Source organism: Dipodomys ordii, unplaced genomic scaffold (genome assembly GCF_000151885.1).
Source record: "Dipodomys ordii isolate 6190 unplaced genomic scaffold, Dord_2.0 Scaffold162, whole genome shotgun sequence".
NCBI lineage: Eukaryota > Metazoa > Chordata > Mammalia > Rodentia > Heteromyidae > Dipodomys > Dipodomys ordii.
In genome coordinates, this window is record NW_012267378.1 from 3,125,095 (window position 1) to 3,140,724 (window position 15,630).

General features: G+C 54.8%; 1 protein-coding gene across 1 annotated transcript; it reads left to right on the forward strand.

Annotated features, from left to right (window-relative positions):
- Positions 1-3,527: 3,527 nt before the first annotated feature.
- Ephb3 (EPH receptor B3) lies at positions 3,528-15,020 on the forward strand. The gene is made up of 15 exons (XM_013033081.1): positions 3,528-3,588; positions 5,160-5,832; positions 7,998-8,153; positions 8,792-9,142; positions 9,303-9,427; positions 9,609-9,768; positions 9,853-9,961; positions 10,252-10,304; positions 11,665-11,787; positions 11,887-12,134; positions 12,785-13,000; positions 13,115-13,264; positions 13,355-13,548; positions 13,633-13,788; positions 14,100-15,020. Exons 1-15 carry the CDS (start codon positions 3,532-3,534, stop codon positions 14,206-14,208), a joined length of 2,880 nt encoding a protein of 959 aa, XP_012888535.1. The 5' UTR covers positions 3,528-3,531; the 3' UTR covers positions 14,209-15,020.
- Positions 15,021-15,630: the final 610 nt, after the last annotated feature.

Below are 15,630 nucleotides of genomic sequence, written 5' to 3' on the forward strand. Positions count from 1 at the left end.
TGCTGCTTGGGCAGGGGCTATACCTGGAGAGGCCGCACCCAACCACTCCCAAAATCTTCTTCATACCCCTGCCCCGCCTCTAGCCTCGTGACCTGACTGACAGCTCCTGACTGAGCCAGGACAACTGGGAGCAAGGGCTGGGGCTTGTACCTGCCCAGTGCTTGTGGCCAAGGCTGCCCAGCACCTCTGCTTTGTAATAGTGACCTGTGTAGCTGCTCTGCCTGAGTGAGAGGCACCACAGAATTGGGGTCAGGAGAAGGGAGACGCACTCTCTCAATTCCTCCTTCCATCCCACAGGTGATGTCCTACTTGCAGACACCTCAGAGAAAGAACACACTTGTAGGGTATGCATGTGTATGTGTGTGTCTGTATGTGTATGTGTGTGTGTGTGCTGTGCATGGGGGATGCACCATTGAGGTTTTGCACAAACTTAGCTATAAACTGATAGTGCGCCTGCATGATCCTTCAGGAGGGCTGTGGCATGTTCTAGGGCCATTAGGCATCTGACTATAACTCCCCATGTGGCTGTAAGGACATATCACCAAGTTGTACAGAGAAACTGATATTTGTGTTTGCACTCCACACCTGGACTGTGAGCCTTGTGGCTGGTGATCGTGTTTGCAGGTGGGTGTGCAAGAAGGCTGGGTTGGGCGTATGAGTGTGAGCCCCTAGGAAGGCTGAGAGGATGGCTCTAAGGCAAGTGAGATCTGTGCATAAGAACAATCCACTGTATATGAATGTCAAAGGAAGACTAATCTGTTTGTACCATATGCATCTGGGTGTCTGGAAAAGACCGACTGGCTGTAGCTTTGTGTGTTTTCGTCCACCATATGTGTTGACTTGTCACTCTTTAGCCCCGGTGGTGGGGAACAAGCGCAGCCCCTCAGAACTGGGTACTGCCTGTGCAACTGTGCGTGTGCACAGGTGAGGGCCACACAGCTGCTGCCACGTGGCTGTCCCCCATTGCCCTGTGCAAGCTTCAAAGAGGGTTGCTTTGCTCCTGAGCCTCCAAGACCAATCCCCCCCCCAAAAAAAACACCCTGGCTTTGAACCAGCTTCCTCGGTGACTTGGTGGGGGGCAGTGTGAGCCCTGTGTTTGGGGGGTGGTCCTCATCGCTCATCTCCTCTCACAGCCAACTTAGTAGAGCAGAGAAGTGGGGTGCAGTTAGCAGCTGGGAGAGTTTGGAGGTTGCTCACTTGTGCTTCTTTTGTCCTTAGCGCATATGTATACGCGCACGCACACAGCCACACACGGAGAGGAGAAAATGCCACGGACACATGTGTTCTAGGACACCCCCAGATACCTCTATCAGGCTGGGGCACAGAAGAGGCCCTGGCCTGGCCTCCCTTGTGTGTGTGTGTGTGTGTGTGTGTGTGTGTGTGTGTGTGTGTGTGGACATGCTGCAGGATAAGCCCCCCCCTCCATTCCCCTCCCCCAGAAATGGGGAAACCGAGAGCCGCCCGCCCTCCTCCCCACCCGGGTGACCGGAGCCCTTCCTCAGGCGCACAGGACTCGAAATCCAAGTCCTCTCCTCATTAATGGGAAAAATGTGCCGAGATTGAGCGATGGCCAAGGCGGTGCGATGGCCAGGGGCCGATCCCCTCTCTCCCCGCTCCCTCGCAGCTCCCCAGAAATTAAACAGAAATGAAGAGCCGCCCGCCCTCCCTCCTGCGCCCGCCTCCCCACCGGCCCCTCCCTCCTCCCGAAGCCAGCGCAGGGCTTGTTTTAAACTGTGGAGGAATCTGGCTGGAGGGGGAGGGGGCTGAATATTTGGGTTTAAACAGTTCCAGATGGGTTTGGCACCGGCTGAGCAGAAGGAAGTGAGGGAGAGGGAGGAGGGAGGCTGCGGGAGGGAGCGGTGGGAGCCCTTGCCTGCTCGGGCGGGCGGGCAGCGGCGGGCGGGCGGCGGGCAGACAAGCAGGCGGACTGGCTGGCTGGCTGGCTTGGGGGAGGGGGTGCGCGAGGCTCAGCTCCACTGCTCCCAGGGACCAGAATACTCCAGGCTGCCGGCTGGGGAAGAGACCACTTGGCAACCTCCTCCTCCGTGTCTCTCTCTGTCTCTTTGGGCCTCCTGGTCTCTCCATCTCTCGGTCTTTTGTAGTCCGCCGCCGGCCATTCAGGCTGTCTGCTCCCAGCCAGCGCGCTCCGCACACCCCTCCAGCTCCTCAGCCCACCCTCCGCCTCCACCAAGCCCCAGCTTCTGCCTCCCTGCAGGACCCCCTGCCAAATGTCTGTGTCTGTCTGTCTGTCAGCCACGGGGGCCTGCCAGGCCACAGGGAGGAGGCTGGGCTAGCTCATTCTGCAGCCTGGACTCCCGAGATCAGCAGCTACTGCCACACAGGAGGGAGCCCAGCTCCTTGCAGGGTGGCTGCTGCCTGGGCTATCCCTGGGGGTCTGGGGACACAGCTGCCCTGTCCACTCTCCAGGTCTTCTGCCTCCCCTGAAGCCTGTGGGTTTATCTGGCCCCCTTTCCCTTGGATGTAGAGGGTTCCAGATATTCTGGTTCTGCTCTGCTCATTTCAGTCCCGTTTGAGGGCTGAACTATTATTGGCTGCCCAGACTCCCAAGCTCCAGGGGAGATGGCAGCCCTTCCCTTCCTGTCCAGCTACAGACTACTAGGTCTCTGTCCCCAGAAGAGTAGAACTTTCCCAGGTTCCTAGCGAGGGTACGTCAGGTATGTTTATGGGCCCCTCCTATGACTGAGCTAGGAGCAGAGGCCATGGGCTCAGAACCCGGCCTCTGCTGGCCTTGACACCTCTAGCCCTTCAGAGGATATTCTGGGAAGGCTTCCTGGAAGGGGTAACAACAGCTTGATTGGTACACATCATAATTTCCAGTCCCTTTCCTGTTCTTACTTGACAGAGGGGTGAATGGTCAGAGGGCAGGGTTTTATAACCACAGAGTCAGCTAGAGCAGAATTTGAGCCCCCTTCAGCCCCTCATGCACTTTTACCTAGTAGCCTAACAGCTTTACCAGTTATCTCTAGACCTTCTCCAAGGATTGCTGGCAAGTTTGGTGTAGGATTTGGTGCTGGACCTCAAAAAGCATTCCTATCCCTTCCTCCCTTTCCCCAGGTGGCTGATGGGAGGCTGGGTGGGAGTGGGCCTGAGCCTGTCACTCTCTTCCTTTCCTCTGGACCTTGTGTGAGGCTGGGTCTTTGTGCTGGGATTGGAGTCAGGGGAGGCCAGGGCTGCCAGGGGCTGTAGCACACAGCCCTTTGTTCCAGGATAAAGGCCCTGCTGGCCCCTTTGTGTGGAGATTAGCAGAGCCTGTAGGTGTGTGAACCAGCCTCTGCTCCAGCCTCATTAACCCAGGCCTGGGGTCAGCGGCAGACACCCACCCCCAGCCTGCCTGACCTGACATCTTTGGGGCGGTGACATCCCTGGGGACAACAGCAGAATTTCCTAAAGGTTTTCCTAGAATCTTTGGGGACTTAGAGGTATGGTACCCAGTGGGGATCAGGGCAACTTGTTCCTCTGCATTTGGAGATTATTAGCTGATCTCTTCTTCTTTGTTCCCCAGAGACCCTCATGGATACAAAATGGGTGACATCGGAGTTGGCATGGACAGCTCATCCTGAAAGTGGGGTAAGTGTTAGATTCTCTTAGTTCACTGCCCACTGCCCCCTTTTAGAGTCCTTACTCTCTTTCCTGGGCCTGCAGAGAGGGTGCCTGTGCCCTCACCTGTCACCCTCACCACCTTTTGTCACCTTCTACTGGTACTCTCTCACCCCTGCCTGGGCCCTCCTCCAGGAACATCATCTTCCTCCCTCTCCCCCTACCTGGCAGCCATCCCAACTATTCCCCTCCCTTCTAAGTCCCTGAGAGAGTGCTGGTTTAGGAACCAGGAAACCTTGGTTCCAGATCTCCAACTTTCTGTGCCATTCTGAACAAGGCACTTTGCTCTTCTCAGCCATGGCTTATTGTCCATTAAATTCCTGTAGTCCTGATATCGCTAAAACATTCTAACTTCCCAAGATGGCCATGAGGGCTGGCCTGGGCCCTGGACCCTTGGGTAGTACCACAGACCCTGCAGTCACTAGGCCAACTATGATTCGGGGAACTCTGTCTCTGTCTCGTCTTTCTCTTTCTCTCTCTCTCCCAGGCATGGTCACAAGGCCACAAACCATATTCGTATTGACTATTTAATTCCTCACAGCCTCACTTAATTCCAATCAGCTCCAGTTTATAAATGAGGAAACTGAAGCCTAAAGATAAATCTTATAGCTAATGCTCATGCAGTAATTATGAAGGACCTAACTCTGTTCTTGAAACTGGGTTTTTAGACCCCGTAAGTCCAAAGTCCAGGAGGCCCTTTTTAAATTCGGCCACTTGCTCCCATATGCTAAACAGAGATACATGGTAAAAATGAAAAGATTTATTACGTGGCAGCATAATACTGAAGGTAGTGCTTCAGTTGATCTTCACATCTTCAGCCATCTTCAGAGGTTGGCTTCAGGTTAAATAGGGAGGGTTGGGGGCGGGGTGTGAGAAAGGTCTGTAAAGTTGAAACAGTCTTACTGGCATGGCCTAGTTGACCATTAGCTCAGCCTTTGTCCTTGGAGGAATTCCAGAAAAGTAGTTATTGCTTTACCACTGGAACAGAATAGGAACAAGTTGCCTGGCAGGTGATCTCCTGAGTTTTTGGCTATTTCCTCTGAGCTAATAAGAAGATGCCATTGTTTGTTTGAGGGACAGTTTGCCTTCGGTCTCAAAATGCTTATCAGTGACTCTGGTTCTTCCTGGAGCCCAAGGTGACTGAAAGTGACTGGAGAAGGAAGGCTCAGTTCAAAGGGCACAGATGGAAGGGGTGGGGGGGCTGCAAAAAGCAAGGGAGCTCAACACCTCCTCATGATATACCGGCCCAGAAAAAGCATCTTTTAAGTTACCACTTATATTCTAAATGCTTATTCGCTTAGTCATTTATTCCTTACATAGCTTTATTATCTGTAGATTACAGTTGAGGAAACTGAGGCACACGGAGGTTAATTGACATTCATAGTCACACAGAAAGCTGGGCTCTGAACCCTGATAGTCTGTGTGTTCAGCTATTAACCATGAAAGCAAGTCTGCGTGAAGTCAATGGAGAAGATAGGGAGCATGGGAAACACTTGGCCTGTGTTGGCACTCACTGCCTTTTTCGCATGGTTCACGCGCAGTGGGAAGAAGTGAGTGGCTACGATGAGGCCATGAACCCCATCCGCACATATCAGGTGTGTAACGTGCATGAGTCAAGCCAGAACAACTGGCTTCGCACAGGCTTCATCTGGCGACAGGATGTACAGCGGGTCTACGTGGAGCTCAAGTTCACCGTGCGTGACTGCAACAGCATCCCCAACATCCCCGGCTCCTGCAAGGAGACCTTCAACCTGTTCTATTATGAAGCTGACAGCGATGTGGCCTCAGCGTCCTCCCCCTTCTGGATGGAGAACCCCTACGTCAAAGTGGACACCATTGCACCCGACGAAAGCTTCTCAAGGCTCGATGCTGGTCGGGTCAACACCAAGGTGCGAAGCTTCGGGCCGCTTTCCAAGGCTGGCTTTTATTTGGCCTTCCAGGACCAAGGTGCCTGCATGTCACTCATCTCCGTGCGCGCCTTCTACAAGAAGTGTGCATCCACCACTGCAGGCTTCGCGCTCTTCCCTGAGACCCTCACGGGGGCCGAGCCCACCTCACTGGTCATTGCCCCTGGCACCTGCATTGCGAACGCCGTGGAGGTGTCGGTGCCACTCAAGCTCTACTGCAATGGTGATGGGGAATGGATGGTGCCTGTGGGCGCCTGCACCTGTGCCACAGGCCATGAGCCAGCTGCCAAGGAATCTCAGTGCCGCCGTAAGTGGAGCTTGGGGAGAGGGTGGGAGTAGGAGAAGAGAATGGGAAGAGTTGGACAGTCAGGGGCAGAGAATGGGGTACCAGGAGAGAGAGAAAATGAGGAGAGACACAGAATGAGGGCTGGGTGCACAGCTCTGTGGTGGAGCGCTTGATTGCCATGCACAAGGCCCTGGGTTGGATCCCCAGCTCTGAGAAAGAGAGGAAGGGGGGGAGAAAGGGAAGGAGAATTCAGTGGAAGAGAGATGTGGAGAATTCTAAGCAGGCCTAGAGGACCTTTGGCAAAGACAGGAGGTGGCAGGAAGGACTGTTTTGTCCTGCCACCAATGTATACCTCTTCCTGGAAGCTCAGAGGACCCTCATGGTTGACTTTTTACCTCAGGGGCTCATCTGCTCCTTCAGAGGCAATGTGTAGTTGGTGACTAAGTCCCTCAAGGCTTAATCTTGAGTCCTGACACTGTCACAACTTAGGTGGCCATGGGCAAGTGACCTTTGACCTTGCAAAATGGGGACAATAAGATTCCTAGGGTTGTAGTGAGGAGTGAGTGAGCATGCAGTGCTGTTAGGACATTGCTGGTGCCGTGTAAGTGGTAGTCCTGGTGCCCGAGGGCCTGGATGCAGGGAGGACGGTGGTCTTTGGTCCCTTTTCCATTCATGAAGAGGAGAAGATGAGACTTCATCATATACTGGGCCTCCATCTGAATGGGGCTCTCTCCTTTGAACCTTACTGCAACCTTATAAGGGGGATTCTAGTTACCTTCTTACTTTGCCAGCAAAGAAATTGAGTCTCAGGGACCTTCCTAGCCAGGGAATGTAAAGGCTGGCCCTGAACCCAGTCCATGGTTGTGGCACACAGGACAAGGTACAGGGGCTTTACTCTTGTCTGGGGCTGGTACCCGTAGATAGCTCTCACAGCCATGGGTATGAGGGCCTAGGCTGTCCACCTGATTGTGAGGCCCAGGATTGAGGCCCTTGCTCTGTTCCTCTCCACTTCTCAAGGGAACCTGCACTGACTTCCTCTTCCCAAGTAGAGAAAGGGGGTGGGGGTGATGAGCCTGACAGCCTGAAGAGGGGCTAACACTCTGCAGGTCCCTGGCAGGAAGTGCTCGCTGGTTCCCATAGCAACCAGACTGGCCTGGCCTCTGCCCCCTCCCCCACTGGCTCATAAAGCTAGAGTGGAATATCACCTTCTGGAGGGGAGGTTAAACCCCCCGAGAAGGGCACTGCTCCAGCTCTGGGCATTGCCAGGTCTGGGTGACCCCTCCAGAACTCATGATGTGAATAGGCTCGTCATACTTAGTGGATCCAGGACAGTCTAGGATTATGCTCATTATCCTAACATAATTATTCCTAGTGCCCCTTTCCAATCTCACAGTATACCAATTTGAGTAAAATCATATGGCCACCCTAGATAGAAGGAATTTGTAGAGACCATGTCCAGGGGGCTGAGGGTGGCTACAGGGAGGCAGGGCGGGGGCAGGGAGGGAGGAGATGGGCAAAAGAGTGTAGGGTAGGGGGGTGGCTGTTAGCATTTTGGGACAAGTTACCCCTTGGAGGCTTTGAGCCTCTGACCTTCAGGTGACCCCAGCTTCCAGCAGTTTTCTTCCCTTCCATTTCCCACCCTTTCACAACCCCACCCCTGCCCAGGGCAGAAAGGAGCTGCTGCCTGCTCCCGTGGGTGGGGCTGAGATTGGCTAGGAGGCTCCTGCGGAGGAGGCCCTACAAGGCTGTGGCCAGGCATCCTAGAAGAGTGCTCAGGAACGGCTTTTCCCAGAGTGTCCGGGAGGGCTGGGCATCTCGGCAGAGCGCAGCGTGCTGCACTGGTGGTCCCTTCCCATCCTCTCCTCTTCCTCCTCCTCTTTCTGCCCTGCCTCAACAAGCCCAGGCTGTCCAGGTGATGGGGCTGACGTCTTCATCCATGAGGCCCCAGGGTAGGGGTGAGGGGGGCAGGGGCGGGGAAGAATCCGCTGACGTGGGGTTTCCACGAGGCAAAAGGGCCTTTTGTAGCTATAGCTGGAGTTGGGCAATCCCAGCATTGCCCCCACAGATTGGCAGGTAGAAGGACCAAGGCCTAGGCTGGGGAACGGCCAGGTTCTCACGGAAGCCTAGAGGCGTGATGTCCACAGGAGAAGAGAACTAAGCACCCACCATCCTCTTCCCTCTCGCAGCCTGTCCTCCTGGAAGCTACAAGGCAAAGCAAGGAGAGGGTCCCTGCCTCCCCTGCCCCTCCAACAGCCGTACTACCTCACCAGCTGCCAGCATCTGCACCTGCCACAATAACTTCTACCGCGCAGACTCGGACTCTGCGGACAGCGCCTGCACCAGTGAGTGAGCACCTGGGGGTTCTCTCTGTTCTGCTGCAGACCGTACTGGTGTGAGGGGGAGCTGCCTATGCAGTCAGCACCTGTATCACTGACGTTCAGGGAGGTTTAGGTAATATGCTCAAGATGGCACAGCTAAGAAGAAACCACACCTGAGCCTCCTATATAATGTCATCTGGCTCATCCCTCCCACCAGCAGTAACAAATGCCTACTTGCTCCTGGATAGGCATTGGGAACTGGTTGGGACCTGCTAGTCCATTGCTCCTTCAGTATAGAACTGCTCCTCTGCTGGACCAACTCTAACCATGGAGGAGGGCCCTGGAATGTGGAAGAAAGTGAGATATAATCCCTTTGATTAAGGAGCTGGCGCTGAAAACAGACAAGGACAAAGTGATAGGATTGGAAGTTGCTTGGGAATAGTGTTATGGGCGAGCAGAAGGAGGAGAGGAGAGGCTGATCAAGGTGGGCTTCCAGGAAGAGGTGACGTTGCCTTAAGGCTTTGGAGGGTGAACAAGAATCTGCCGAAGGAAGAAATGGAGGAAGAGTATTCTGCTTATTGAAGCAGGGGTAGGATGGTCTGGGCAGAAGGGTGGTCCTAAGGCCTCTAGTTCACTGCTTTTTCCCCTCTATGTCCCCAAAGCGGTGCCATCTCCACCCCGGGGTGTGATCTCCAATGTGAATGAGACCTCTCTGATCCTGGAGTGGAGTGAACCCCGGGACCTTGGTGGCCGCGATGACCTCCTCTATAATGTCATCTGCAAGAAGTGTCGTGGGGGCCCTGGGGCTGGCGGGCCCCCAAGCTGCTCGCGCTGTGATGACAACGTGGAGTTTGTACCTCGGCAGTTGGGTCTGACAGAACGCCGGGTCCACATCAGCCACTTGTTGGCCCACACCCGCTACACCTTTGAGGTGCAGGCAGTCAATGGGGTCTCCGGCAAGAGCCCTCTGCCACCCCGTTACGCTGCTGTCAATATCACCACCAACCAGGCCGGTGAGGAGGGGACATGGGAAGAGGGTCTGGGTCATCTTCCCCTGGAGAGAGCCACAGTTGCCCAGGGGCTGCCTGCCCAGGGGTCCTGTGGGAACTGGGTCTCTGGGAGAGGCTGTTGCGGCCCCGGGAGCCCATGGCGAGCCCCTCTGCTCTTCCCTAGCCCCTTCCGAAGTGCCTACACTCCACCTGCACAGCAGCTCATGGAGCAGCCTGACCCTGTCCTGGGCGCCTCCGGAGCGGCCTAACGGAGTCATTTTGGACTATGAGATGAAGTACTTTGAGAAGGTCAGAGCTTCAAAGGCCGCCTGAGCCTGGGGCTGAACTGGGACACAGGGGGTCAGTGCTAGGGAGTCCTGGGAGGCAAAGTCCAGAGCCCTGAGGGGACCCTGGGGGGGGCCCAGTGTGGATAGGGGCCATTTGGCTTTGGAACCCATCTGAGGATGGCTCCTTCCTCTGGACATTGCAGAGTGAAGGTATCGCCTCCACTGTGACCAGCCAGAAGAACTCTGTGCAGCTGGACGGGCTGCGGCCTGATGCCCGCTACGTGGTCCAGGTCCGTGCTCGCACGGTAGCTGGCTATGGGCAGTACAGCCGCCCAGCTGAGTTCGAGACCACAAGTGAAAGAGGTAAGGACTCTGGCGCCTGGCCCTGCCCTGGCTCCGGCCCACCCTCTCTGTCCCTCTATTCATCAGTCCCTCCTTGGTCTCCAGGCTCCGGTGCCCAGCAGCTCCAGGAGCAGCTCCCCCTCATCGTCGGCTCTGCCACAGCCGGGCTTGTCTTTGTGGTGGCAGTCGTGGTCATTGCCGTGGTCTGCCTCAGGTATTCCCAGGTTTACGGTTGCCCTCCTGGATGGAGTAGAGGATTCCCTTTAGCTCTGTAGAATCTGCCTGCAATACTAGGAAACTGCCCCGTGTTCCTCTACACCATGCCTTCCTCCCCTCGGGTTCCCCAGGCCCAGGGACTGAGGGGACTGAGCCTCTCCCTGCCCAGAGACCCACGGATGGCTGTGACCATCAGCTGTGTGAGCAGGTCCCACCCCTCCCCTGTGCCCTCTGCTCCTTCAGGGTCCCCGGTGGGACCTGCCTCAGGCCATTCCCTTGTCCCTCCAGGAAGCAGCGGCACAGCTCTGATGCCGAGTACACGGAGAAGCTGCAGCAATACAGTGAGTGTCTCCTGCTCCTGGGCTACCCCCTCCTGCTACTAATCGAGCACCATTTCCATGTACTCTCTCCTTCTCACCTACGTTGCCAGCCACTGATGAATAAAATGTGACCCCTGCCCCCAAGGCCCTTAGTCCTATGGGAAAGAGATGGGCACACACAGGAAACAATTAGAGAACAATTAAGTGTTAAGCTGGGTGTTCCTGTGGGGAAGGGCAGGAAGAGTTCAGAGATGAGGAAGGCTTCCTGGAGGTGGCTGTGGGATGAGCAGGGTCCATCCAGAGGTGGGAGAGAGCATTCCTGGCCCAGAGGAGCCTCTGGAAGGAAGTGGGTGGGGTGGGGAGAGTGCCGGGATGTGGGGGCAGTGAGAAGACTATCTTGACAGCTGCTGGGAAGCCAGGCCTGAAGAGGGCAGCCAGCCCTCGGAGGGTCGTGAAAGACAGGCAGAGTTTGGACTGGACTCTGCCACAGGTAATTGGGAAGGCGCTCAAGCAGTGAGGAAGACAATGGCTGCATTGTTTCAGGAAGATATAGGGTAGCTGGGTGGGAAAAGTCCAGAGGCACAGAGCCCAGCCGCCAGACTATTGCAATAGTCTGAGTGTTGAAGGCCTGGAAAAGGTCAGGCAGTAAGAAAGAATGAGGGAAGGTATGTAGCTGAGAGGTTTGGACATGGGGAGAGATGAGGGAGGAAGAGGAATCCTAGGTGTTTAGCTCTTGTGGTCCCTAGGCATTTTTTTTTCTTTTTGGTCAGGCTATGGGGCTTGAACTCAGAGCCTGGGTGCTATCCCTGAGCTCTTTTGCTCAAGGCTAGTGCTTTCGAACTTGAGCCACAGTGCCACTTCTGGTTTTCTGGTGGTTTATTGGAGATAAGAGTCTCACAGACTTTCCTGACCAGGCTGGCTTTGAACTGTGATCCTCAGATCTCAGCCTCCTAAGTAGGATTATTGGTGTGAGCCACCAGCCCCCAACTTCCCTAGGCATTCTTTTTTTTTTTTCTTTTCATTTTTTAGTCAGTCGTGGGCCTGAACTCTGGGCCTGGGCCCTGTCCCTCAGCTCTTCAGCTCAGGCTATTACTCTACCACTTGAGCCACAGCACAACTTCTGGCTTTTTCAGCTTATGTAGTGCTGAGGAATCGAACCCAGGGCCTCATGCATGCAAGGCAAGCACTCTACCACTGAGCTACCTTCCCAGCCCCTCCCTAGGCATTCTTACATGGGGGTATGGGGTGGGCTCAGCACAGAGCATGGGCCCACCTCAGCTGCAAGATAGCTGAGTACGCTCCCAGCAGATCCCTGCACCTGACATTGCGTCTCTGGCCTATGGGTAGGTCACCTTTGCACGCCCGTCTCTTCCCCCTATAGTTGCTCCTGGAATGAAAGTTTACATTGACCCCTTTACCTATGAGGATCCCAATGAGGCTGTTCGGGAGTTTGCTAAGGAAATCGATGTGTCCTGTGTCAAGATTGAGGAGGTGATTGGAGCTGGTGAGTCTCCTGGGGCACTGTGGCCATGACCCTTGGAATTGGGCAGGATGCTGGGAGTGTCTTAGAAATACCTTATGACCCATGCCCTGTGCCCCGCAGGGGAATTCGGAGAGGTGTGCCGGGGTCGGTTAAAACAGCCTGGCCGCCGGGAGGTATTTGTGGCCATCAAGACACTGAAGGTGGGCTACACTGAGAGGCAGCGGCGGGACTTCCTAAGTGAGGCCTCCATCATGGGTCAGTTTGACCACCCGAACATTATCCGGTTGGAAGGTGTGGTCACCAAAAGTCGGCCAGTTATGATTCTCACTGAGTTCATGGAGAACTGTGCCTTGGATTCCTTCCTTCGGGTAAGAACCAGCACCTCTTCCTTCCCCTCAGAGAGTAGGCCAACAAGCCTAGAGTCCTTATTCAAAGTCTGAAATGGTGTGTATAGAGAAACAGTTGGGCCTTCAGAACCCAAACAGCTAGAACTCACACCCTCACTCTGCCTCTTACTGCCTGTGTGACCACAGGCAAGGTCCCTAAGTGAATCACAGCTGTCTCAATTATAACATGAGAATGGGAAAGCCAGGTGCTGGTGGCTCATGCCACCAAATCTCAGAAGGCTGAGATCTTAAGGATTCAAAACCAGCCTGGGCAAGAAAAGGCCAGAAAACTCTTAACTCTAATTACCACCAAAAAGTCTAAAGGGGAGCTGTGGCTCAAATAGTAGAGTGATAGACTCAAGTGAAAAAGATAAGGGACACAATTCCCAACTCTTGAGTTTAAACCTCAGTACTAGAACAACAACAACAAAAAAGGAATGGTTAAGAGCTGCTGGCTTCTCATGGGGATCAATGGGTTACTTAATATAAGGTGCTTTATACATAGCAGGGTAGCTCATAACTGTCCAGTCAGCATGGAGACATGATTAATGATGAGGCAGGGTCTGAGGACTTGGAGAAGGCAGGCAGGCCATTGGCCAGAGAGCCCCTCTGAGCCCACCTGTTGCTTTCAGCTCAACGATGGACAGTTTACGGTCATCCAGCTGGTGGGCATGTTGCGGGGCATTGCAGCTGGCATGAAGTACCTGTCTGAGATGAACTATGTGCACCGTGACCTGGCTGCGAGAAACATCCTAGTCAATAGCAACCTGGTTTGCAAAGTCTCAGACTTTGGCCTCTCCCGCTTCCTGGAGGATGACCCCTCGGATCCTACCTACACCAGCTCCCTGGTACAGGAAGCAGCTGGGAGGGGGCTAATGGGTGGGGCCAACCAGGCAGGGGCTCAGGGGTTCAGGGGGGCAGCCTGGAGTCATAGGGTGAAGGGCATGTGCCCCCCCCACCAGGGCGGAAAGATCCCCATCCGTTGGACCGCCCCAGAGGCCATAGCCTACCGGAAGTTCACCTCTGCTAGTGATGTCTGGAGCTACGGAATTGTCATGTGGGAGGTCATGAGCTATGGAGAGCGACCCTACTGGGACATGAGCAACCAGGATGTGAGTGGGGGCCATCCAGGGTGGTTGGGTAGGTGGGAGCTGTTTGGGGAGGCGGAGAATGTAGCTCACTCCCCCCTGCCCTTGGCCCAGGTCATCAATGCTGTGGAGCAGGACTACCGGTTGCCACCACCCATGGACTGTCCCACAGCACTGCACCAGCTTATGCTGGACTGCTGGGTGCGGGATCGGAACCTCAGGCCCAAGTTCTCACAGATTGTCAACACCCTGGACAAGCTAATCCGCAACGCCGCCAGCCTCAAGGTCATCGCCAGTGCCCAGTCTGGGTCAGTGCCTCTGCTCCCTCAGGCCAGTGTCCCTAGCCCTACATTCCTGGCCCACAGGACTCACCAGGTCACTCTCTTCCACAGCATGTCCCAGCCCCTCCTGGACCGCACGGTTCCAGATTATACAACCTTCACGACTGTAGGTGACTGGCTGGACGCCATCAAGATGGGGCGGTACAAGGAGAGCTTCATCAGTGCTGGGTTTGCATCCTTTGACCTAGTGGCCCAGATGACCGCAGAGTAAGTGTCTTACCATTTTTGCAGAGACAGGACAGGTGCTCTGGGCTGGGTCTCCACCTTGGAGGTGGAGGGACTAGGTGGGCCTGTCATCATAGTTCCTCAGGAGGCAATATAGTGGATCAAATTAAAAAATATATATATTTAATAAGAAGTCCAAGTATAGGTGTGGCTCATGTAGTAGGGTGCCAACCTTGAGTGAAAAAGCTGAAGGACAACACGTAGGCCCTAAGTTCAAGTCCCAGGATGGGTATCAAAAAAAAAAAAAAAAAAAGAGGGAAGAGGCTGACCTTTTGCCTTTGCTCTATCTGCAGAGACCTGCTTCGGATTGGGGTCACCCTGGCCGGCCACCAGAAAAAGATCCTCAGCAGTATCCAGGACATGCGGCTGCAGATGAACCAGACACTGCCCGTACAGGTCTGACACCCGCTTTCTACCGGGGATGCCCCCATCTGAGGACTACGCAGGGACTCTGACCAGCCGGCTGGACTTTTGAACTTTTGGATGCCTGGCCTTAGGCTGTGGCCCAGAAGATGAAAGTTGGAGAGGGCTCAAGCTGGGACTCTTCCAGGCCTGTGTTCCTCCCCAGGAAGTGTACCCCAAACCTCTTCATATTGAAGATGGATTAGCAAAGGGGTAATGACCCCCTCCCCACATGCCTTGGGGCCCAGGACTTCCTGCTCTCCAGGGGGGAATCCCCCCAACCTCAGACTTGGCCATTCTTCAATGCTGGAGGTCCTGGCAGGGTCAGGTAGGGGGAAGCCTGGTTCCTCAGGGCCCAGCCCTGGCAGGGGTCTGGCCCCCCCAGGTAGGCAGAGAGCAGTCCCTCCCTCAGGAGCTGGAGGAGGGCACTCTGGGGAGGGGGAAGTTGACGCCCCCATCCAGAAACCAGCTGCATCTCCAGTTTGCACAGGGACTTGTTGTATGGGATGAGGGCCCTGCCCCTACCCCGCCCTTGGTGCTGTCATAAAAGGGCAGGCAGGGGCAGACTGAGGAGCAGCCCCTCGCCCCGCCCCCCCTTGCCCCAGAGACTGACTCTCAGAGCCAGAGATGGGATGTGTGCGTGTGTGTGTATGTGTGTGGGTGTGTGGGTGGGTGTGCATGTGCGCGTGCGCAGGTATCGGCGCATGCTTGTGTGTGTATGTGTACACAGAGAGCATGGGTGAGTATGTAAAAGCTTGGCCCTGTGCCCTGCAGTGGCTAGCTGGGCTGACAGCGGAATAAAGGCAATAAGAAGATTCCCTTGTCTCTTCTCCTTCTTCCCACCAAAACAAGCTGTCGACCCTTTCCCAACTCCCTAGAGTCATTGGAACACTAGATCCTGGCCTGCCCAGGCCCTGTTGCCTATTTGTATTTTGGTCTCATTGCTTTGAACATCTAATAGAATTGACCATGGATGGCAAACCAGCTCAGAGCTCCTCCCGCCACAGCCCAGGCCTTCCTGTGAAACGGCAGACACACAGAGTCCTCTCACATCAGCTGTAGCTGAGGGAGTGCTAGGGGATTGGTCATTTCCCAGGATTGCTTCTCCAGGAACGAAGAGGAAAGAGTCACCAGTATCCACAGGTAGAGACCCAGGGATATGGCTACTCTTTACTGAGTGCTTGCTGTGCCCAGGCACTGGTCAAATGCCCTGAGTTATACCCAATTTATTCAGTCTCACAACAACACAGCCAGGGGAAAAAAGGATTTTTATTTCTTTTTACAGAGGAGGACAGGGAGAGGTTAAGGAACTTGCCCAAAGACAGGAGGCTGGGATTTCCACCAACAGACTGCCAACACACTTGAAAAGCTCTGGAATGAATAAGAAAAGCCAAGGAGAGGGTTAGGAAAGCAGTCTCTGGA